A 23105-nucleotide genomic window follows, 5' to 3' on the forward strand; every position below is an offset into this window, starting at 1 on the left:
CAGGACAAAGGCATTTGACACTCCAATATTTCTTGGCATTCGCTTCGGTGCATATCTTTCTACGTGTAGCGAGAAAAACCTACGGTAGAGGTCATCTTCATGGATGGGGACTTGTGTTGAAATAGCTGAGCACAGCATGGAGACATGACATTCGCCCCCCCTTTTTTTAGGATCGATTTAGTTTGCTGGTCATGGACTAGTAATACTTGTTCAATCAGCAATCTAGTCTCAGTAATATGAATGATGGATTTGGTCTTTTAAACTTCCACACTCCTGTTCCTTATTCATCATTCATTTCTCATTATTCTCTCTAACAAGCAACAATATTTAGAAAACTAACATTCCATTGTTTGTTGAGTTATAAGAGATTACGAGGATCCCTTTCAAGCATTTACTTCCCATAGACAGGCACGGGAGAAATATAAACTCCTCTCACTTATATTGGTTTACCGTGGGAGCTTAATGGGAATGGCCAAATTTACTTGATCGAGGTCGCCATTTTCATTGACGACCTTATTTTCAATCAAGGTGCGAGCGGGAGCTATATCTATAACACTTGCTCATGCAATGCTTTCACTTACAAAGAAATGGTGAGGGATGGCGGGTGTGTATACGGTGAAAACTTTCGCGGCTTTTATCTGTTTTATTGGCTGTTTTAAGGGCTTGACGGTGCCTAATGAGAAATATGTATATTTGCGACATCTTCTACTCTTTTTCTTGTTGGGTACAATAAAGTGATTCAAAAATTTTATTTGAGCTCATCGAACTGTTCCTCATGTTGGGTTAAAATTTTGGACCATGCGAGAGCCTGCTTCTACACTTTGAAAATTAATTCCTTGCGAACCATCAGGCGATCAGATAAGTATGAATAGTTTGGAGGGGTTGAATTGGCTCGTCTCTCCAATCCCAGCATGGCATTGATGGTGAGAGAGCTCTATTGCCCTAGTGGCTTAGGCGTTGGTGTTATTATTTAACTCCCATAATAATTCTAGCTCTAGAAGGCTTGGAAGGTATTGTCGCTGGCCCAAACAAGAGATTCTTGACACTAGAAAGGAGATCTCAGTTTAAATTTTTAGTTTGAGACGAAACTTTTGAATCAAACTTAACGTGGATCGCTGTGGGAAGAGCATAACTATGACTTGTCAATATTTGACACTTGTACCTGAACCACAGAGTATTGTAATAAATTTACACATGATAATTTTAAGTCATTTACTAAATATATATATTTTTATGCTTGATTTTCCATAAATTTATATTATGTGTATTAAAAATCAAGAGTATTTTCTTATCTGCATTTTTTATATGAGGTGTTTTTCAAATTACTAGTATTCTTCATTTAACTATCAGAAAAATCATAATATTGGTATACAGGCCCTGGTGGCGTTATAATAACTAACTAGTTTAACTATTTGCTATGCTAACTAATGTAATTACACAGATACAGTTGTATTATGAATTCTATTTGAAAAGTTTGCACAAAGTTTTTTAAATATCAACTATTATCAATAACATCATTTGCTAGAGAAAACCTTTCAAGAAGTCCACGGATATACATGAATTATTAAATGTTTGTTTCCTACTAGATATTTTCAATAAGTATTCGCTGAGATTTCTAATTTGAAGCAGCCGAAATGAGTTTACAAGTGGTCGTTAGGAATCACGTTACGTCTTAAGCTTTACGATATCTGGATCTACCCGCAGTTGGAACCACAAAACCAGGTCCCGACATCCTCACACCCGGCAAGGTGATTTTTTTATGTGCGCACTTTACTGGAGCCTTCCACCGCCGCCCGCTCACGGATAGATGCCATAATATTTTCAGATGGATTCCAGATCTCCTCATCATCAATCATAGAGTGGTCAGCACCTGACCACATCGCAAGCAGTTCTTCTCGGTCCTCTTCGGGTCGCCTTTGAGCAAGTGTGTTCAGATGAGAAGGACCGAGTCTTGCAAAATCAATAACTTTGCCATCACCATCCAAAGACCGCATAATCCCGAATTCATCAACATGGAGAAGCCCATTAGGATCAACTTGGAGATTTCTCATAATCTCAGAATAATCGGATTCCGTTGCGAGCTTTCAAGTTTTTTGAGTTAGAATCAATCGGCCGCTAAAACATGATGATGCAAATAATACTCACTGATGACTGAGCCAACCCGCTGAGAATGGCGCAAATCTTAAGAACCATTGAGGCCTTCATGGTTGCTGTTGATGTGTGAGAATGAGCTGGGTGGTTTTTCTCGACGAGGAAATGTATAAAAGAATGTAATAGTATTAAGGATTGTAGAATCGGTGCAAGAAGTGAACAGCCATGGCTGTAGCAAGGTGCGTATTTATGTTGTATCCTCCCCCGTTTCCCCGGAATCTATCAGGCGGAAGACGGAGTTACCTACACCTAACGGAATTGCGTTTCCATATTATTTGAAAATCTTAGTAAGTGCTCGGAATAAAGTCTCGCTTGGTAACAAGATTTGTTGACATCCTAAATCTTCATTTTTAGCAGATCTGTACTTAGAGGTGTATTAAAATTACAACTAGTAATATGAATATAAATACCAGCACAATAAAATATTTCCGCTGTCAACATACATTGTGCACTTAAGTCTCTAATTAACTCTCAAACTATATATTTATATGACAATGTATTCTGCATGGATTATAAAAATTATAAAAAATTGCAAATTAAATTGCAAAAATGAGCTAGTTGATAGATATGTTCAATATATCTCCACTTTTTAAAATTTGTGCTGTTGGTGATCACGTCACCCTCGGAAATGCTCTCTGAGTCACCTAGGTAAACTTTGAGCTTTCCGTAAACGTTGGCCGGAACCACCACGACCTTGATATAAACTCTATCTATTAAACGGTTGGCTCTAGGTTGTCGGAATACCTAGGTAGCGACTGCGCATAATGCCTCAACTATCAACGTAAAAAGAGATGTAAGCAGAAGAAAGTGAACTCTGTCTATGAATAAGTGCAGTGGAAGTAGTTCTTTAGAAAGAGATAGTATTTGTTGCTTCAAATAGTTAACTAACTAGTTATTTGAATAAGAAATATTATATAATTCAGCAGTTAACTAACTCTTCAATAACTGGATTGATCTCTGCTAGTGATTTTCACTCATGACCACTGGATATCTAGATACTGTACTAGATCATAAGCATTGGCAACCAGTACTACCTTGCTGTCACAACAAGAGACACTATGATTACTGTGATGGTTGTCAATACTTATGACATGACATTGTATATCACTGTAACTAGTCAGACTATATCACGTGATGAACACCCGAGGTCGCCTCTCTCCTTAAACCCGGCACTGCGTATACATCCGGGACACGGTATCGCCTGTTATTTTTCCATCATTATACTTGTATTTGGGTCCCAAGAATACATTCGGACCAGATAGAATCCATCCCGGCCATTGGATAGGGAGAAATTCTTTCACTGGAAACAATACTGGATACTAGTAAAGAGAGCGGTAATCGACTCTCCGCCAACAACATGGATATGAATATCCCAGGAACTTCCCTGCCAAATAACGAAGGCCAAGGAATCACCAGTTGTGTGTGAGCCAGATACGGCACGATGTGATGCCAATTGAGAAGATACCGTCTCCTTCCCGCCAGGAATATTCCAGTTACCCATGGCACTCACCAGGCAGATTTATCTATTATCAGGCTGCTAGGAAAGGTGGATATGGTGATGAAGCAAGTTAATTGCCTTTTTCCTTAAAAGAGTGTCTAATTGGACTTGTATGGAAGTGATATCCGGGCCTATTATCTGACTCAAGGTTGTTTCCGTGGACCAACCTCTTACCCAACGGCATATACCGATCGGCTTCAGAACTAGTACATGTAAATGTACGTGGACGAACGGGGAAATTCCTTACACTATTCTTAACTAGCCCATGCTCAAGGCAAGCAAGCAAGAAAGCGAAGTTCTTTTAACACATGCTGTGCATCATGCGTTACATAGGGAAATCAGCCTTGGGCGCTGGGGTAACATTGGTCATGTCTGCAGCAGAATGCGGCGCAATTTTTCACCAGCTTCGCCATCATTTTACTGGCTCATGCAGAGTTCCAGTGCATGCGGAGTACTGCATGCGGAGTATTGCAGTTCTGCGGCTGTTGCCTTACTATAAGCCTTGCGGGAGAACTATGACTTTATATTCTACAAGCGATCTTCCTTCAATCCTAGATTTCATGGAAAGGTGCCTTTGATATAAAAGACATCATTTCCTCAACTGACAAATCTGGTTGGATCCCAAGCTTCCTTTTTATTGGGATAAAATGGCAGAAGGCCTGGCTGCTGCTGGCGCAGTGTCTTCCATTGTTCAGCTTCTTGATTTTGCTGCGAAGTTTTCCACCCGCCTCTACAAATTCCTTGGAGATTCCAACGACTCGCCGAAAACATTTCACGAGATCCAAGTATTGTTACCAGTTTTTCTCGGGAGACTGCAGCACACTCAGATTCTTTTAGATCAAGGGTCTTACAGCCCTCCGATGACGGTCGCCCTCCAATCGTTAGTTGATGAGTACACCGCTCATATGCTAGAACTCGACTACATGCTCGAGAGATCCACTCCTCGAAAGGACAATTCCATAATGACCAGAAGTCGGAAAGCTGTATACGGAGTTATGCATGAGAAACAGATCATCGCGTTGAAATCGAAGCTTTCGGAATGCTACCAGACGCTTTCGCTCTGTCAACTCGATGTTTTTGCACATCAAATGGACAAACTTCGTGGCGACCATTTGCTCCCAGGTTCTTCGCGCTTGATCACTTATTCGTCTGGAAATGAAAAGACACAGAACCAAATGGATGATGACAAAATCGTGCGGAGGCAAAATAAAGCACCTCCCTATAGTCAAAAAATTCGCCAATACTCAGCAATCATCAACCTCTCCCGTTTCTGTCTTCCCTGGGCTGTTTCGATGTCATTGGACCTATCATGGGGACCACAGCGTTACACATTATGTCCATCTCTACGATTCCAAGGGCTGGTGAAACGCACTTCTCCTGGATTCGTGGTGTTTTGGAAATGCGACAATCATTACATGGAATTGTCAAAAGGAGTTGAGCTGTTGAAACGACTTTTCCAAGAAGGTCGTGCCTCACCCTATGACGCTGACCCCGACGGCAAATCTTGGGCAGAGGTATGGAGCTATCAGTTTTCCGCCCACGTTAAATGTAATTTACTAATATTTGACCTAGGTATTATTGGATTTTAGAGGCGTGGGTAATTTTGAAGTACGACGGGAGTTCCTGAAGGTACTAAATGAATCGGGTGCGCAAATTAATGCCAGCCTACCGTAAGCCTAATCGATCCAGATTGTCTTCCACTGCCTGACCTCTTCTAACTTTTGACTTCTAGGATACGCTCTATAGGCTACCCACAGGAGAATTCTGTACTACCATATTCAGGCGATCCTGCTACGAATTTACACATAGGAGATATTGATGATGCTGTAAATTTCATGAAAATATTACTTGATAACCCGGAGAAGCGGGAATGGGGTAGCTACCTACGATACTATGATCTCTTTTATCTGAAGTTACTGCAGAAATGCGCCGAACATTCTTCCGGTAAGTTTCATGGCGATATGACAGTGCTTGTGCCTGGTCTAACGAGAAATTATGACAGGGTCCTGGAACCAAACGCCGCTTATGGACGCCGTGTTAGCTGGAACAGCTGCTGAACTTGACACCTGCATTAAACGTCGGATACCTCTTGATGCCAAAAACTCCCTCGGGCAAGCGGCAATACATATGGCAGTGCTCAGACCATGCCAACTGCTGCGCCTGATTGAAGCCGGTGCCCAAGTCGAAATTAAAGATGGCAATGGAGCAACGCCGTTGTGCCATGCTATTTCCTATGGTTCCGTTGAATCGACAAAGCTTCTGCTTGAATATGGAACAATCCCGCTCTCTACTGACGAATTAGAAGATCCTCTCAGCATCTGTTTACACCATGCGTTCAGTGCGGAGCACTGGGATGTCCTCAGGCTTTTCTTCTCGCATATACGAACGGCCTTAGATTTCCCGGAGAAAGCTGTGGGAGGCTTGGCGAATTCCTATGTCGCTAAGTGGTTGGAAAATCCTACTCGCTTCCCATTTCCGCCGCCGCCTGGCATGAATATTCTGCTTCAATTAGGTGTCAGCCCGGATGTAACGAGCAATTCTGGGATTACACTTCTTCATTGTGCTGGCACAGAGCAGGAAGTACGAGCTTTGTTCGAGGCTGGATTCACGAAGACGAACCAACTCAATGATAAGGGCTATAGTCCCCTGATGAACGCTCTCGACTTTCGCTGTAGGTCAGATAGTACAGCATATCGAGCTATTATCGCGCAGGGAGTCGACGTCAACCTACAAAACAATCGTGGGACTTCAGCAATGCACATTATCTGCGAAAATATAGGCAGCCCTTATCCAAAGTATACTGACGATTCAGAAAACCTAAAATTCTTGTCGGTGAAATTGGAAGCGATGGCAATGTGTTTATCTCGAGGGGCTGACCCATTCGCTCGCGACCAATGCCGATGTCCATGTTCGGTCAATGGTTGCTCACCAGGCTCAATGCTTTTACGTCGACTTTATGGAGATGATTGGCGCGGACATCTTATAGCATTAGAGTGGCTGTTGATGTTAAAAGAGTATCAAGGCAAAGAGGCTGCGGAGGCGGCTTTGGCCGACCTAGTGCGGGCGGCAAATTTCGCGATGATGGGTATGAAACACATTTGCTGCGGGGGATATGGAAATAGCCATGGGCCCTACTTTAACCAAAATGAGATCAACGAGATTTTGGTTGAGCAGAAAGACAACATACGCATTCTCGAAGAATCCATGCTTTCCTTCGCGCGAAGACCAGACCAGCCAATCGAAGAGAGCTGGCTTTTTGTCCTTTCTCTTCTCGACCCCTCTACTTACGGGACGATCGCGGAACCCTGGAGCGTTGGAACATGGGAACATTCCTACATGCAAACCTTTATCCCCCAAAAGACTGCTCCATGGAAATCTCACGCTGAGCTCCTGAACGATTGGACTTATGAAAACTATACTGGTTTCCCGTCTTATAGCTCTGTCGACGAATCGCGCGATGAATTCCGCGTGGCTATCAAACGTGTCGCGATGAACATACCACGCAGCAAACTGTACTCATTGTGGGTCGAATATATCTACCAAAACCAAATCGAGTTCGGTTTCCCGAAGCCCCTTGATGATACATGGCTCAAAACCAGGCGGTATTGGGCCGCTAGGCAGGCGAAGACTATTGAAACTGTGGTGCAAGATAGAGAGGGTGATCGGATTGAAGTTTTGGGTTAAGTCGATTTCACCCAAAGTCAATGGAAGATGACGGAAGTGAATGGTGGCACTTTGTTAGACAGAACATAACATACGACAAGTTGTTTTTTGGGTGCTTCCCTGGAGGGGTTGATATCTTTCGGGAATTTTTTAACTAACTAGGAAATCACAAATTGAACAGAAGGCGGCGATTGAATCCAGAAATTGATAATAAATCCGTGATTCCTCATCTTGGGAAACTCAGTTTCATTCAGTGGACCGATCTTCTTTCCTGGACATTTTTTTTAAAATCAGATTTAGTTAGGGTGTTAGAGCATGTTGCTGCCCACTCACTTATGTACGAGAGCCTCTTAAATTGAAACCTTTCCCATTAAGCTTAATTCTTGATGCTTTCAAAAAGAACCCAGATTTGTCTAATTAACTGTGGGTTTCAAAACTAAACAATTCTTTTATATCTTGGGTGTGCATGCTTGACAGGGCCATAAGTCAAGATGTCCGCTAGCCAATCGAAGAACAACTCAAACCGAGCAAAAGATTATTGATATTCAGCTACAAGTGGAGAGGGTTGACAGATCAGTTGCATATATATATAGAGTTAGATAAATACAAGAATATACCTTGGTTTGGCGAGAGATGAAGCATTAGGCATAGAAAGTGGTAAATGCAATGCCCGCGCCAACAGGTGGTTTGAGCAGAAAGGAGAGAGAAAGCTCCTGAGATAGACAGGGATAAAACAAGAAAACTAATCACTGTACAGCTATGTTCGGTGGATATATACGCGGTCGTTTTTGGCAGTTACAAGAGACGAGACAGAAGGGAGTAGGATTCTGCCGTTGGACGGAGGGGGAAGATCGGAAAAAAGAGAAGAAATAATTGGAAAGGTTCGCCAAATTGATGGAGAAATTAAGGCCACTCGCAGCGAAACTGCTTATGTAGGTATACAGAGCAACGGCAACTTTGGAATTATAGCAAATAATACAATCAAAAATATGTACGAGGAAAAAGAACTGAAATCCAAATAGGTATTGTAAAATGGAATACACTAAGATTTAGTCAAAAAGAGACCAGAAGGTAAAAGGGGAGGAAATCAAGATGGTGGTATCTTGTTGTATGTATTGCATTGAAAATTGCGCCGACCGTGCGAGTGAAAAAATTGGGGGTTATGATATAATTTCTCCATCCATGTGTAATTTCCGGGCATATGAAGTGCTGCGGAAACAAGAATAAAAGAATTGCATGTAAAGCTGGTGTGGCAGAAGGTAGGAGGGAAGGCAAGATACAAAATAATAGATCAACAACGACACGTACCAAGTAGGATTGGCATCTTGAGGAGGCAGATTACACAGGCAGATGGACGCAAATGGGTAATTAAAAAAACAAGGGAGAACAGGCGGCTTAAAGATGGATGATCTGGTAGATTAGAAGAGAGAAATGAAATAAAAAGATGAAAAGGGGAAACAGAAATGAGAAGGGACAAGATAACATCTGAAATGAGCCAAATTTCAACCAATCCCTACATGTACAACAAAAACACAACACATTTAAAAAACCCTTTTTTGTTCTTATGGGAAAATGGTTCCCCAAACATCCCAACAGGAGCGGAGCATGCATCGCTGAGCTTACCTCCACGGTGGCCTTTCATCCAAACCCTTCGAAGACAACCCCATACTATCCCTTCCCAATTTTAACCCGCGTGGCTGTGGCAGCATACTGGTACGTCTGGATGAATGGCCCAATGCGGTTCCGGGACGGGTAGCGGCTTTCTTCGCGCCATTCTCAGCACTGCCACCCATAGTATTAAGCGTGTTTGTCGATACCGCTCGCGCACTCGGTTGGCCAGCGTAACTTTGTCGGCTGCGGGGCGTGTTAGATAGCGCAGGAGAAGGGCCTGTCAACGTTGACGACGAAGTTTTGCAGAATTTGCTGTAAGGGGGTGGACCGATGAGGCGGGAGCGTGTGGGTGTGGGTGACGCGACACCACCACGATCTGGGGCAGGCGAGGCGATGCGGCTGCCTGTGAGTCGGCTTGAGGGCCGACGTGAAGAAGGGGCGGGAGACGCGGATGACTCGCGGCTGAGTGGGCTGGGGAGAGGGAGGCAGGAACGCGAGTTTGTGGGGACGTTGAGCTTGCGGTGTGGCGATGGAGTGGTGAGGCTGAGTGGTTTAAAATTGTGACCGACTATGAGATCATTCGTATTAGCGCTACCGTTCCAGCGTGGTTTATTAGACGCAGGATTTTGTTGCCCATAGGAGTTTCGGGATCCCGGACGAGGGGTGGAGGGCGTAGGAGATAGTGTGGAGAGTCGTGGGGATGGCGGCGTTAGATGGCTCGAAGTGGAGGTGGTGCGGGGTATGGAGGAGCGGCGAGGGGCAGGCGGTGCTTGAGGCAGTCCAGAGTAACGCTTTAGTTTTGTTGCAGTTGCCTTTGTAATAGGGTTACCTGTCGAGCTACCTCTTCTACTAGACCCGTTGATACTTGATGCTACTCCGCTGTTGACTCCATTGGTACTTGACATGACCACAGATGAGGCTGGGGAGCTATCTGGGGTATCAATGGCGCTTCGGGTAGCAGGACTATCCAGGGTGACAATGCTGGATATCGAATCTCGTAACTGCTGGCTCTTAGTAGCATTGAGGTCCTCCAGCAGCGAATCCATGACGCGTATCCTATCCTTCATCGCTTCCGATCTCGCTTTCAGATCCGCGAGTAATCGTATAATTTCTCCATTGACCGTCAATCTATCGTTGATGCCCTTCTGAATGATTGCCAACACGCGGTCGATGGCTTCGCCATAGTGGACCTTTTTATTCTCAAAGCTCTCGATCTTCTTCGCTAAAGCTGCGCTGTTGGCATTGTGGAATCCCGAATCAATTGCCTCCTGGAGTTTATTGATAGTCCGTTCGACAGACTTGAACATTTTATGTGCCTGTCTGCCAGCATTCCTAAAGACCAAATTCCATCTATCCTCTCCCAATTCCCGCCGTAATGCCTCTGCATCGGCTTCCAACTTTTTATATCCCTTTTCCAAACGTTTTCGTCGAGCCTCTAACTCATCACAGGCGCTTGGGAATATCTTCTCCGCTCTAGACTGAAACATTGAAAGCCGCATGGGTAGGAAGGCCAGGGATGCTCGAAGGGGTTGCATCCGCGCAAACAACGCTAGTAAACTAGAGTCATCCTCAGCATTTTGAACAGTGGGAGCTTCTAGCTGGGGCGGAGCAGCGCCAAAAACGTGGCCATGTTTATACTGTGAAGAGGATGATGTGCTCCCGTGAGCGGGGGACTCTTCGACGATCGTTTCTAGCTCGTTGATATCAAGCGAATTGCTAGGCTCTGTCTCCGATTCTGTAATCATAGTTTTGTGTCTTTTCTCCTCCATCTCGAATATCAATCGACTTAAATTATCCATTTCCATACCAACGTCGCCAAGTACGTTCGTCCATAACTCTTCCCACTCCATAGCAAGCTCAACCTGCTCCTTAACACCTCTCAGCTGTGACTTGACGCCCTTCCAGTTCTTCAATGTTGATTCCACCTGGACAACGATAGCCCGGAGCTGATCGGACCCGACATCCGCAATATCATTGCGCAGCTGTACCTCTTCAATAGCTTTGACATAGACATTCACGAGACTCTCAAATTTTGACACGGCCTTGTCGACATCCTCCAGTCCTTCTCTGCCGCCCGCAGCTGCCCATTCAACATCGTCTTCAGCGTCCAGCCCACTCAAGACATCTGAGGCTTTATCGATCCATTGTTGTATTTGACTCGCCGCTCCCGACAACGCTCGGACGGCAGCAGGGGCAGTAGAGATGGCTTTTATGCTTGCTTCGAGGGACGCTGGTTGGGGCAAGCTGATGGAAGTTAATTGGGATAGTTGATTGCTAAATGTGGCTCTAGAAAAGGAGTAAATAGATTCCGTGCGAGAAAGACCAAGGGGATTGAAATATGACTCCACATTGGTACTCGAGCCATTAGCTGGCAGGGGAGGGGAGTCCTTTGGTGGTGGTGGAGGGGGAGCACCTTCAGCAGACTGCACGCTTGAGCGGAGGTATTTTTCCAAGTCCGTTGGGCTGCCAGATCCATGGGAAGCTTCCGTGTCCAGCACAGTGGTTTGCACTTCCTGAACAGCCGACATCTCTGTTAATGTTTCTCTGACTTGAGCAGTCAGCAACGGGCCAGACGGATCTGAGACCCTGCTGTCTGCTTCGGGGGTGGTAGTGTCTACAGTTGTAGTGCAGTCTTCCTTCAGCCTCCCTGATTCCAGCTCGCTGGGAGAGGAGGCCGGCTCCGGAGTCAGCAAGACACCGCGCCCACCACTCCAGGCTCGGCCGCGTCGTAGTACTTTTATTGAGAGGTCCTTGTGTGCACTATCTAGCTCTTTGAGATGGCCTTCCGGAATCCTACCAATCGTACTGCGGCTCCGCGTCAGTGCTGTCGGCGTAGACTTGGACGAGTCGTCTAGCAGCTTGACTCTGGCAGCTAGGCCGGGGGAGAGTCGCCGTAGAAAAGAAGAGCGTGATTTCTGTGCGGCAGGAGACGGGGATAGGGATTCGTTTCTGCGAGAAGTGGCGTTATTTTTGTTATTTTTGTTGTTGCTATCCGCAGACGATGGGGTATGCGTAGGTAAAGGAGTAGGGGATGTAGGTGAGATTGATGTCGATGTTGTGTCGGGCCAGGAGGCGAGAGATTGTGCAACTTGACTGGTTGATCGGCGTGTACTAGGCAAAGATATGGGGGACGTATTGGACGTATTGGCTGTCGGTGTTGTAGCAGAGGGTGATGCCGTCGATGTCAATGCGGAAGCAGACTCAGAGGCAGGAGAGAATATCGAGGGCATTGGAGACTGACTGCCCGCCGTTAGTGGATGGGCCAGGAGACGGTGGATGCCGTGCTGCGGTGGATCGAGTGGATGAGCGTGCTGGCGTTGCTGTTGCTGGAGGGCCAGCCCCTATTGGTGTTGGTGGTGATGGCAGCGGGCAGTGGTTGGTTGAGGTGGTGGTGATTGATAGTGGTGGTGTTGGGAGAATGGTGCTGCGGAAGACGTTGGTGGTGCCTGAGGACAACCGCAGACAAGAATCGACGCTGTCATATCACGGATGCGATATTGTCAACGCAGACGAGCTGTGCGGGAGAAGACAGAGGTGGTGTCAGCCTGGCCGGGGGATGATTGTTTTCAATCTTGTTTTCCCTTCCTGGGGCGTGTGGATAAGAAATCTTGGTTTCGCGTTCTATCGTAAAGTTTGCGACCGTTAAACATTCCATCGAACCCCTGGAATGTTGATTTGCTCTATTGAGTGGGCTATCCAAACATTCTGACTCCAAATAAAGTTAAATTTCTATTTACAGTAATTAATATATATATTTTCACCCCGGAAACCAGAAACCATGTTAAAACTACTTTTGTATGCCACCATGCTGTGGCGATGGCAAAATTCAGCAACGATAAATTGGCAACGCTCAACATTTCACAGGCATATTTTCCGCTTAGTCTGTGGATGGATCTTATCTAACAAATGGGATTCCGTAGGTTATCCTCCAATAGACACATTTTCCAGTAGCGACATGGGCGAGGGCGACGACGAGTTTTCGCCGGTGCTGGTGTCGGGGAAATACCAAGAACACGCAGAAAACGCAGAGCAGCGTTGCAAGCGTGGGAGGAAGCAAAAGCACCATGGACATATAATATAGAAGAAGACGAAGAAGAGGAAGAGGGTATCAAATGAGAAGACACCTGTGGACTGGTCAAACGTCGTGAACCTCATCAAAAACAGAATATAAATATTAAAGAGAGGCGTGTTGACGCCCCTTTTTGTCCTTCCGTGGCATTTTGATTCCCGCCATAATGGGTTATTTTATAAAGAATCAATCCCAAGTCCAGCTACAGTTGGCGCTGTCCCCGGGTCCACTGGCGATAACGTTGCAGAATGGGAGCCCTTCGCTTTCCAATCGCGCACCAACTCTTCTCGAACGCGCTTACACCAGGCCATCAGCGCCGTGTCGAAACTTTTCCACGCCTCGTCGTCCTCACCATTGACCACTGCCATCACATCCAGCTCAAGCTTGATCTCCCACCGTATCTCAGCTGCCTTGACCCAATACCGCAGGTTATCCGCCAGCCGGTACGGCTTGGCAACATCTTCATGGAACGATTTAATCTGGCCAAACTGGCGGTGCGACAGTTTCACGGCCTCGTTGTGGAATCTGACCAGATCCCTGCCGTCCTTGAGACGCGCGAGTAGAGGCGTTGGAAGTGGATTCGTCTCCACGGAGTCCCACGCAGGTAGAGGTCGATTGCTCGTCTCTAGGCACTGGAGAAATGATCCCGCTTGCTCGCGCTCTCTTCCATCCCATTCCCCATTAGCCCAGATGAAGCTCGACCGCCTCTGCATCTCTATCTCCTCCAGCTTCCGTTCTTCATCAAGCATTTCCCCCACACCGGCAATCCACGCGAGAAGGGACGCCCGTTCCCCGTCCCTCAACCCTCCTGCGAAATTCCTCGTAGCCCACTTCTTCAGAACCTCCAAAACCTGCAGCAACTCTTCCCGTATCTTCCGCTCGCTCTTAATAGAAGCCAAGCGCTCCGGATTCTCATGCGCCGTGTAATATATCTTCGCAGCACGGATAGCAAACGTAACCACATCCAGAATATGCATACCCTCAATCTCATGCCAACCCCGTGGAGACCTAGCTGCCGTAGGTGTTTCCGAGATGGTGGCTTCATCCTCCGGGTCTGACAGGCCATCCAGCGAGCGATCTCTCGGAGTCGGTGACAGCAATTGTGGAGTCAACTGTTCCTTCGCCGCCGTCAACACAAACCGCGCCTTCGCCAACGCAGTTTGCAGTTCCCTCCTCAACGACTCCAAGTCCGGAGGTGGCGGTATATAGTGGTTACGGATACTATATGTGCTAACTGTTGGTGGCAGCATGACAGGTTCGTTCTCATCCCACCCGTCATCTCCCATCTCATCACAGCCGCCAGCCATATCATCGATAGGGCTTTCGACAAAGTCCTCACCCAGCTGCGGCTGCTGGGACAACATCAGTCTGGGGATATCCTGGTGCTGTTGCTGTTGCAGCAGCGACTTCTCTCCCTTTTTCCTGTTCGCCTTGGCGAACTGCGCGCCTTTGCCATCCAGCAAGCCAGTTCTCGCAAAGTAGTATTGCAAATGCGCAATGCTCCCCAGACTCATGACGCTCTCGCGGTTCTTTGCGGATTCGGCGAATTCCACGCCCTGGGGTCGAATGTAGCCGCGTCTGCGCGAGGAGGAGGACACGCCTGATTTCGCATCGCCAGAGAAATTGGAGACGGAGGAGACGGTGGACATGGTGGAGAAAGTGCGGTCGGGCGAAGGACAAGAGGAGACGGCCGGGGTGGGCGAGAGGGAGGGGGAGCGGGAGGGGTTTTGAGTATCTGGATAGGGTGGTCGATCACGGTCGCCTTGGGAGGCCATTTTTGTTTGTCACGTCTAATAGGACAGAGTTCCTTTACTGGCAGTAATAATGTGGGACGTGGGGTCTTTATTTAAAGGAGGAGTATATAAATAACTATCAATATGCAGGGCTTAGTTGCAAAGTGTCAAGACTGGTTGAAAGAAACAAAATATATATGAGGGAGTAAGAATTGCTCGTGGCCAAGAAAATAATGCAAGACATAAATTAGATGAAAAGGGTAGCCAAATGAATGCAATGAGTTTTCTCCTGGCTATTATTAACATTAAGCACCTTGTTCCATGCTGATGATGTTTGTTGTTGGTTGTGAGAGGGAAGGAAATGTTGGTTTGAGATCATGAACAGGAAAGGGGCTTGCAGCTAAAATCAACCAAGCATAGCGCTGGCCGTGGCAGCCAGGAACATCCCAGGCATCCAACATAATGTAGCATCCATCTCTTCCTGCTGCAGCTCTCAGAACTTAAGAAGAGCTGCACCCTGATTCCTGCGCCTGTTGCATGTAGCACTGCGTACACCGGACTCCCTATCCCTATACTTGTCACATGCTTGACAATTAATTCTTTCCCTTTTTTAACTTTTTTTCCCTTTTGGATCCGATCTGACGCCAAGACCTTTGTTGGTATTTTGCTGTTTTGGGTCTAGCACTGTTGTCCTAAAATCACGTGTGATTATGGCTGTGGACCGTGCACACCTTCGTTTAGTCAACAACAGGCCAGGGCTTGGCACAGGTCATCTTTGAGTATATAACCCTCCATAGCACTGAAATCACAGCACCTGCCATTCATCACTGGCAATCTTATTATCAAAGTGAAGCGGCTAAGGGATCTATATCGATCCGGCCTAGGTTCGCGCTTTTTCGCACAACAGGGAACTGGAAACCCATTATGTCGAAACGAGTATGGAGTTAACATCCTTTCCGGAACTTTTGATGACACAGAATATAAACAACTCTCATTGATTGATATATGAGAAAAGAAAAAAATCACTGACCAGACCCAGATCTCCTTTCGTGTCCACGGAAAAGTCCAAGGCATGTATAAATTGACTCTTTCCGCCTGGATTCTGCGTTGCTTTATCCCAAGCTAACCAACCAACCAACCTGTGACGGGCTGGGGTTGCCAGGAGTCTTCTTTCGGTATGGAAAATAATAATAGAGCCCCCCCTCCCAATCCCTCCACTATCCTTTTCTTGTTTAAGATGAAATAAGTCTATGCTGAATTATGAATCCTTGAAACTAGCGATTTCACTCGGCGGAATGCGAATAACTACAACTTAACCGGATGGGTGAGGAATACACCTGATGGAAAGGTCGGTTGGAAACAAGACCCCTCCCACCCCAACTCTGCCTCCGTCAAATGTCCCATCCTCCACTCTATCTATTATTTTTTTTTTTTTAAAAAAAAAAAACTGCGCAGGAATGTAGTTGAATCGAGACTCTTATCATTGTCGCTCTTGCTCATTGCAACACACATATGTTCTCACATATATGAGCGAAGAAAGCCCCACCCCGCTTCCCTTAGATTACTATATATTGTTTGACTTTCATTTCTACCCCGCGAAAGCACAGATCGTCGTTTCGCATTGCTATATGTGTATACATATACCCACTTGCCTATCCATCTACCATGCATTACCTTTATTACTTACAAATTCCAATAACCTACACAGGTAGAAGGGGAAGCCCAAGGGGATGAGGCCGCGCTCTCCAAGCTGCTCGAGGATCTAAGCCAAGGACCCGAATTAGCACGTGTGGTTAAGCTGGAAAAGTCGGAGATTGACCTGAAGGATGGGGAGGAGTCGTTTGTAGTGACTCGCGGCTAACTATTTTTCTATGGAGATATGAAACCTTGCTTGATATATATCTGTATATATAAATTTATATACACGTTGTTTCAGGAAACCAGATGCCTGGACTGGAAGATGTATTGTGCAACTAACAGAGAAGGGGAACTTAAGTTGGACCCCCACAGCTTGCTTTGTGTATTTCCGAACCCATGTTCACATTGAAATTCATGCGACACAATGCAATGCAGCTAGCTCTTTGAGCTCCTTCTCTTTACACCTGCATAACATGGAGACTTAAAAATGGATGTCACCATGCGCGGTATGGGATATGAGCTTACAGGTTTATAATAGCAAGATTTCAGCTTCGAATCTGCGTAAAGTAGGACAAGGAGATATATGTATGCGTATTTAAGTTCCTTTGTTTTAGCCCCAATTCAAGAAAAAAGAATATTTGTGCTTTAAATGTATGTATCTTGTTTAGAGATTGCCAATAGCTAGTTCACTGTCTCACTTAACTACATCACCGCGTAGCCCGCTGATCCAAGTAGCTTCAAGACATCTGCTGTGATCTAAATCAATTGATCTAGTTAATAAATGTAGGCTTCAAACCCAATATTTTTTTTTTTTTTTTTTTTTTTTTTTTTTTTTTTTTTTTTGGCGGTGCTTGTAGCTCAATGATAAACAGGTACAACCTAACTTGAAGTCTACCCGCAGGGGCAGCAAGCTGAGGGCCGCATTTGAAGAAATGTTCTACTGCATAATGACTACAAAAACAAGCCTATTAGAACAGTTCTATTGATCATCGATGACTCCTGTGATCCCACATAGTTGCTTGCTGGCCAAGTGCGCTGCGTGTTGCATGGCAGGTGTCTTTTGATGATGGCGCGATAAAGTCAGCCTCTCGTCTGTTTATTCCTCCTATTCGTTGTGCCTAACGAATTCGACTGCACCGGGCGTGGTGGCCACCACGGCTGAGTTGTGTTAAGTCATGGTTTGCCAGATCTTGCAGTGATAAATTTTGATAGCTGGGGCGTGACCATCACATCATGATCGGGGGATATCGGGAACTCCGGGGCCGAATATTGAAAACCATTGAAAATGAAACAAAAAATGTAACAAAAAAAAAGGAAACAACAAAGTCTCAAAGACGAGTCATATCTTGGAGCGCATTTCGAACGGATGCAACGTTCGTGGGAACGCCTTCGGGAAAGTCGCCGTAAAGATTCGACATGTTTCAGCTCTGTGTGTGGCTGTTATTCTGGTCGTTTCTGGCGGAAGCGCGGATCCCGACTCGGGTTCATAGAGAATTGGGCTCTGCGCCGTCGCGAGCAAATAAAGAATCAGGGCGCGGCCTTGCTTAGACCGAGGCAAGGTCACTTTGCTTGTCATTGAATAATGCATGATTTTAGTGATGGAAAATTAGAGCAACGGACACTTCAACTTCGCCCGGGTTCACCCGCCGCCGCCTTGTATCACTGTCTTCGGAGCGAATAATAGGGCTGACTCTCGGCGGAGACCCGTCACAGTCAGCTGACCACAGTTCCATTAAAACAGCACACATCTAGCCCGATTATTAATCCCATTCAGTACCAAGATCCAATCTTCCCTCCGGAGATTTTTCTAGCGCATGTATAATTTAAATGAGAGCAAAGAGCTCCGAGCCGGGGCCAGGCCCATCGGAACCTGCTGGACCCGGGGAATTAATGAAGTCATTATATACAGGGCAAGGATGCCGTGCAAAGCCTATTCTGGGTCCCTTGAATACGCTTGTTCCACTCCTATATATTGAGTGCACTGTCCCGATGGTGGATTGACAATTGTATATTCTGCCCGATATCTTCGCTGCAAAGAATCGATTCAGTACTGCCATTACCAATACACCTCTGTCTGACCAACTCCACTTCCGTCACAGCCTTCACGCGTTCATTTCCACTCTTGGTTGCATTGCCTACATTATGTATCCGACCTCAGCAGGATGCGCGAGGGTTCTGATGGCTTGCCCTGCCCCCGCCATGCTGCGAGGACCGCTGCTTCGTCCATCAACCACCGCTATCAGAGGCCTGAGGGGCAGTCCCCTGCTTTATCATTACGCCACCACTTCGAATAACAACGTGAGATATTTCTCGTCAACTTCTCGTCGGTGGATTAAGGAATTTTTTGCGCCCCCGAAGGAGACGGATCATATCGTCGAGTCGGTAACGACATGGAAACATCCGGTGTACGTTTTCTTCACCTAAGTTCTAGTATTATTTTTATTTGAGTGCATGTTACAACATGATTTTCGTGATCCAAAAGACTAAAGTTGCAATTTCTTTTTTTTCCTTTCTAGATTCACCGAAAAACAAATGAAAGAAATTGCCATTGCCCATCGAGAAGCAAAAAACTGGTCAGATTGGGTTGCCCTGGGCACTGTCCGCTTCCTGCGTTGGGCTACAGATCTGGCAACTGGCTACAGGCATGCTGCACCTGGTAAGCAGGGGGTGGAAGTGCCAGAACAATTCCAGATGACTGAGAGGAAATGGGTCATCCGCTTTATTTTCCTGGAAACTGTTGCTGGCGTTCCTGGAATGGTTGGCGGTATGCTTCGTCACCTCCGAAGCTTGAGGCGTATGAAGCGAGATAATGGCTGGTAAGGGCTTGCATTTCCAACCCATTAATTTTGCATCCCCGTCCTGATTATCGTATCACTCAGAATACTAAACATTCATCTGTTTTGTTTCTAGGATCGAAACTCTCTTGGAAGAAGCCTACAACGAACGCATGCACCTGCTCTCCTTCCTAAAACTCGCACAGCCGGGCTGGTTCATGCGCCTAATGGTCTTGGGAGCCCAGGGCGTATTTTTCAACGGCTTCTTCATCTCCTATCTGATTTCTCCACGCACCTGCCACCGTTTCGTCGGATACCTCGAAGAGGAGGCCGTCATGACATACACCCATGCGATCAAGGATCTCGAATCTGGCAAGCTCCCCAACTGGGCGAACCAGCCGGCTCCGGATATCGCCGTCGCGTACTGGCAGATGCCCGAGGGGAAGAGGACGATTCTCGATTTGCTATATTACATCCGTGCCGATGAAGCGAAACACCGTGAGGTCAATCACACGCTGGCTAATCTCAAGCAAGGTGTGGACCCGAATCCGTACGCGTCCAAGTACGATAATCCCGAGGCGCCGCATCCTACCAAGTCGGCTGAAATTGTTAAGCCCACTGGCTGGGAACGGGATGAGGTTATATGAACTGGTGCAGCACCTTTTTGTTACTGTTCTAACCCACTCGCCTACAATGCCATTCTGATATGGGCTTCTGCCATTATCGCTATCTTTTACTATTGATAAGCAAAGTGATCGTTTGTGGATCTGGTGTTAAACCACGAGCTGCACTTTTTTTTTCGTTTTTTTTTTTTCCTTTTTGTGTCGTTTCCTCACTTGTCTATGTGATACCCTGCTTCCCATCTCCATTCCTCATTCAAACATAAAAACAGCAGTGAAAGCATCATTAGCATTATTGGACGGGTGATTTTACATTGAGTATTTGCAAAAAGTGGTGAAGTTTTGGCAAACTTGAATTGCGGGTTCATTTCATTATTTTGTTCTTCTTTTACGGAAAGGAAGGTTGCTAGTTGTGATTTTCAATGTTATATTTTATACATTATGTGTTTGTTTTAATTCATTGTTTTGTTTTCTGTTCTCCACCCGAGGAGCTAGAAATAGATAAATGCTTCACGGCCGGCAAAAAATTGCATCAGCTTATACAATTTTTTTTTAAAAAACCAAGAACATCTAGGCGCTTTATTTTTATATGTAGGATACAATATATTAAACTCGCGATTTCGTTCTTGAGGGCTTTGCTTCTGTTAAATGAAAATGAGATTTTTTTTTTTCTTTCATATTTACAGGCCACTGGAACGAGAGGGGAAGCTTTGATATCACGTGTTCATACTCCTTCTCCTTTTTCTCTAACACTTTCCAACTTCATTCAACGCAGCATACTATGGGGGACGGTGGGCGGCAGGCAGCACTCCACAGCCAACAGTACATGATAATAATGTCCCTACAGACTGTCAACGACGCTGGCTGACCGGGAAAACAATCGCTGACCCGCCAGGGTAAAAAGTCGGAGCCAGCAATCCGGCAGACAATCCGCGAAACTCCCGAGCACGGCCTTCCCACATATCTGATTCGGACCATTCCTCAGCGCCTAGAGAACCTCTCATTGCGCCCAAGCAACTGTGATCTGCAGGTGGTGGTAGTGGACTTGTGGGTGGGATATTTCGTTTTGGTATGAATTATGTACTTTTTCCCTCCCCTTCAACTATGATTTTTCTTTCTTTCTTCCTTTTCCTTATCCTTTTCCTTTTTTTTTTCTCTTCTTTCACTTTCCCGTGGGAGAGCCGCATGAAGAGAGAATACTCCACAGGGAGATGTAACTGCGCGTTTGAATTTTTGAAGTTACGTCTCTGTCAGATTCCGCTACGGCTTGATGTTGCTCTTTCTGTCTGCGCTTGATATTTCATGCAAGTCGAACAAAGGGGGTGGTATATATCTTCAATATTCACCTAAAATCTCTTTCGCTTTGGGCTGTGTTTTTCTTCATGGCCAGTTTCACAGCCTGGGGCAAACAATAAAGCCCACGATGATGATACAAAGTATAGAACGAAAATAAATCCCATCGTATCAACCAGGCCCAATACTATCCTTTGATGCTATCTGAGCTGGATTCTATTCGCACCTACAGTCCAGGGCCTCAGTGTCCGCACGCCAGAAGTCCTGACACCCCAACCTCTAAAGTCGGGGATGCGATATGCAATACTCCTTTTCAATTGTTGGATGTCACAATCAGCTCCACTGCACGGGTAAATTATGACGACCACTGATTGTTCTCAGCTTATTCGTGCAGATGGATGGGTATGGCATACGGGGAATGTGGTGAATCTTGGGTTTTCCCCATGGGACATTCAGGAATTTCGACAATGCCTGTCCCTTTCCCCAGCCTAGCGATGGCGCCAACTGGGATGACAAGGGGAGCATATGGTAGGATAGCAATGAACACGTTGAGGAACAATGTCCACTGGAGCCAACGAAAGAATGGTGAGAGGGGCTTCCGCACCACCATCGCTTTATTGCTTTGCTGCCGTTTCTGCCGATGCTGCCGAAAGACTACGACCAATTTCACAACTGCGGAAGCTTTATTACTTATTTAGGGGAATTTCTGCATTGGATGATTCGATCTACGAGGTTGTGGGGCAGAGTCATTGCACACGAAACTTCTTTGCAAGTCGGGGGGAGTCTTTGCCTGGTTGCGCCACTTGAAACGCCCTCCTTATAAATGATACTAAACGCATTTGCCGTCTCTGGACCCTCGTTTCACAATCATCAGCATGGATTGTGCGCAGCCCATCATTGCAGATTCTCTGTAATTGATCTGATTCAGCTCTCTTCCATGTTGGGAATGTTCTGTACTACTACAAGAGAATGGCTGTGGCCAGATAAGCATATTGTGATAAATACCTGCGCCAGATCAATATTTTCACTTTTTTTGCTGAACTGAGAAGTCATACCGGGACGGATTGTTTGGTTCGCGGATAAAAGGTCATCATCCTTTTCTCCAGTCGTTCGTTCCTCACATTGACATCTGGAATCCTGCGAACTCCGTTGCGAAGGTTTAATACTGATCAATTGAATTGAAAAGTTCACTTAAACTGATCATCATAAAGCAACCGCTTTGTTTGGCGTGCTCCTTTGGAGGAAACGTATACAAGTTACCGGAGCTACAGCGCTGATTCAGGGGTAGATTTTAATGGTAATGATCACACTGCGACACAATTTACTTAAAAGATTTACCAGATTTCAGCTTCGCAGCGACACTCTCCAGACTGGGTTACCGGAACCACCAAAATAACAAGTTTCACGAAGCTCTGCCAGCGAGGGGCATCCATTGCGCCGGAGGTACCTCACCGCCTATAACTGTAAGCTGTAACTTTCGGCAGAAAACCACCTTTTGCACTATTCCTGGCTCCTGCAACAACAGCCATCGCCACGTTTATTGATAAATCGAAGTAAATCGACATAAAAAACAAAAACAAAGCAACGTCCCACCCCCGCCTCCAAGAAAAACACAGAAATCGCAAAATAAATAGCAGATTGAATCATGGAACAGCAAAAAGAAGGCGGATGCTGCAAACCTTCCTGGTACTTCACAGACCCTGACCAACGGGAATTCAGCGCCGTTCTCAAAAATCTCAAACTCGACTCCACACTCCAGGGCTGCGTCGCACTAGGTAAGGACGGGGTTCTACGCTCGCTGACTGCCGATCGCGATGTCGTAGATGCGGTTGGGTTAACCCCCAACCTAATCGCTGCATGCCTGCGTCGAATGCCTTCCGAGATGGCGAGGAAAGCTGAATATGACGGCATCGATGGAAGCAAGGTTTCAAGGGAGTTGTGGTTCAATCCGGATAAGGCCATTTTACCGCCCCCGTTAAGCCAGGAGAAGAGGGATGAGTTTGAGAGACGCCACTCTGAACCCGAGAAACCTTGACTATTTTCGTAGTGAGATGA

The 23105-nt window shown here is 46.0% G+C and overlaps 9 protein-coding genes across 9 annotated transcripts; 4 read left to right on the forward strand and 5 right to left on the reverse strand.

Annotated features, from left to right (window-relative positions):
* Nucleotides 1–1342: 1342 nt before the first annotated feature.
* On the reverse strand, nt 1343–2297 carry HCBG_00910 (uncharacterized protein; the record flags this gene model as incomplete). The annotated part of the gene is made up of 2 exons (XM_045427960.1): nt 1343–2081; nt 2146–2297. 2 exons carry the CDS (start codon nt 2203–2205, stop codon nt 1758–1760), a joined length of 384 nt encoding a protein of 127 aa, XP_045291935.1.
* A 1999-nt stretch (nt 2298–4296) lies between these two features.
* On the forward strand, nt 4297–7548 carry HCBG_00911 (uncharacterized protein; the record flags this gene model as incomplete). Its single annotated transcript, XM_045427961.1, has 4 exons — nt 4297–5163; nt 5222–5319; nt 5382–5593; nt 5652–7548. 4 exons carry the CDS (start codon nt 4297–4299, stop codon nt 7331–7333), a joined length of 2859 nt encoding a protein of 952 aa, XP_045291936.1.
* Nucleotides 7549–8931: 1383 nt separating this feature from the next.
* On the reverse strand, nt 8932–12153 carry HCBG_00912 (uncharacterized protein; the record flags this gene model as incomplete). Its single annotated transcript, XM_045427962.1, has 1 exon — nt 8932–12153. The coding sequence occupies one exon, from the start codon at nt 12151–12153 to the stop codon at nt 8932–8934; it is 3222 nt and encodes a 1073-aa protein (XP_045291937.1).
* A 1015-nt stretch (nt 12154–13168) lies between these two features.
* HCBG_00913 (uncharacterized protein) lies at nt 13169–14767 on the reverse strand (the record flags this gene model as incomplete). The annotated part of the gene is made up of 1 exon (XM_045427963.1): nt 13169–14767. The coding sequence occupies one exon, from the start codon at nt 14765–14767 to the stop codon at nt 13169–13171; it is 1599 nt and encodes a 532-aa protein (XP_045291938.1).
* An 882-nt stretch (nt 14768–15649) lies between these two features.
* On the forward strand, nt 15650–16586 carry HCBG_00914 (uncharacterized protein; the record flags this gene model as incomplete). The annotated part of the gene is made up of 4 exons (XM_045427964.1): nt 15650–15661; nt 15765–15799; nt 16004–16073; nt 16434–16586. The coding sequence occupies 4 exons, from the start codon at nt 15650–15652 to the stop codon at nt 16584–16586; spliced, it is 270 nt and encodes an 89-aa protein (XP_045291939.1).
* Nucleotides 16587–17702: 1116 nt separating this feature from the next.
* On the reverse strand, nt 17703–18096 carry HCBG_00915 (uncharacterized protein; the record flags this gene model as incomplete). The annotated part of the gene is made up of 2 exons (XM_045427965.1): nt 17703–17931; nt 17984–18096. The coding sequence occupies 2 exons, from the start codon at nt 18094–18096 to the stop codon at nt 17703–17705; spliced, it is 342 nt and encodes a 113-aa protein (XP_045291940.1).
* Nucleotides 18097–18334: 238 nt separating this feature from the next.
* On the forward strand, nt 18335–20374 carry HCBG_00916 (alternative oxidase; the record flags this gene model as incomplete). Its single annotated transcript, XM_045427966.1, has 3 exons — nt 18335–18768; nt 18880–19179; nt 19274–20374. The coding sequence occupies 3 exons, from the start codon at nt 18506–18508 to the stop codon at nt 19782–19784; spliced, it is 1074 nt and encodes a 357-aa protein (XP_045291941.1).
* Nucleotides 20375–20608: 234 nt separating this feature from the next.
* HCBG_00917 (uncharacterized protein) lies at nt 20609–21660 on the reverse strand (the record flags this gene model as incomplete). The annotated part of the gene is made up of 2 exons (XM_045427967.1): nt 20609–20774; nt 21464–21660. 2 exons carry the CDS (start codon nt 21658–21660, stop codon nt 20609–20611), a joined length of 363 nt encoding a protein of 120 aa, XP_045291942.1.
* A 1035-nt stretch (nt 21661–22695) lies between these two features.
* Nucleotides 22696–23085, forward strand: HCBG_00918 (uncharacterized protein; the record flags this gene model as incomplete). The annotated part of the gene is made up of 1 exon (XM_045427968.1): nt 22696–23085. One exon carries the CDS (start codon nt 22696–22698, stop codon nt 23083–23085), a length of 390 nt encoding a protein of 129 aa, XP_045291943.1.
* Nucleotides 23086–23105: the final 20 nt, after the last annotated feature.

Source organism: Histoplasma capsulatum, assembly GCF_000150115.1.
Source record: "Histoplasma capsulatum G186AR genomic scaffold supercont2.1, whole genome shotgun sequence".
Taxonomy (NCBI): domain Eukaryota; kingdom Fungi; phylum Ascomycota; class Eurotiomycetes; order Onygenales; family Ajellomycetaceae; genus Histoplasma; species Histoplasma capsulatum.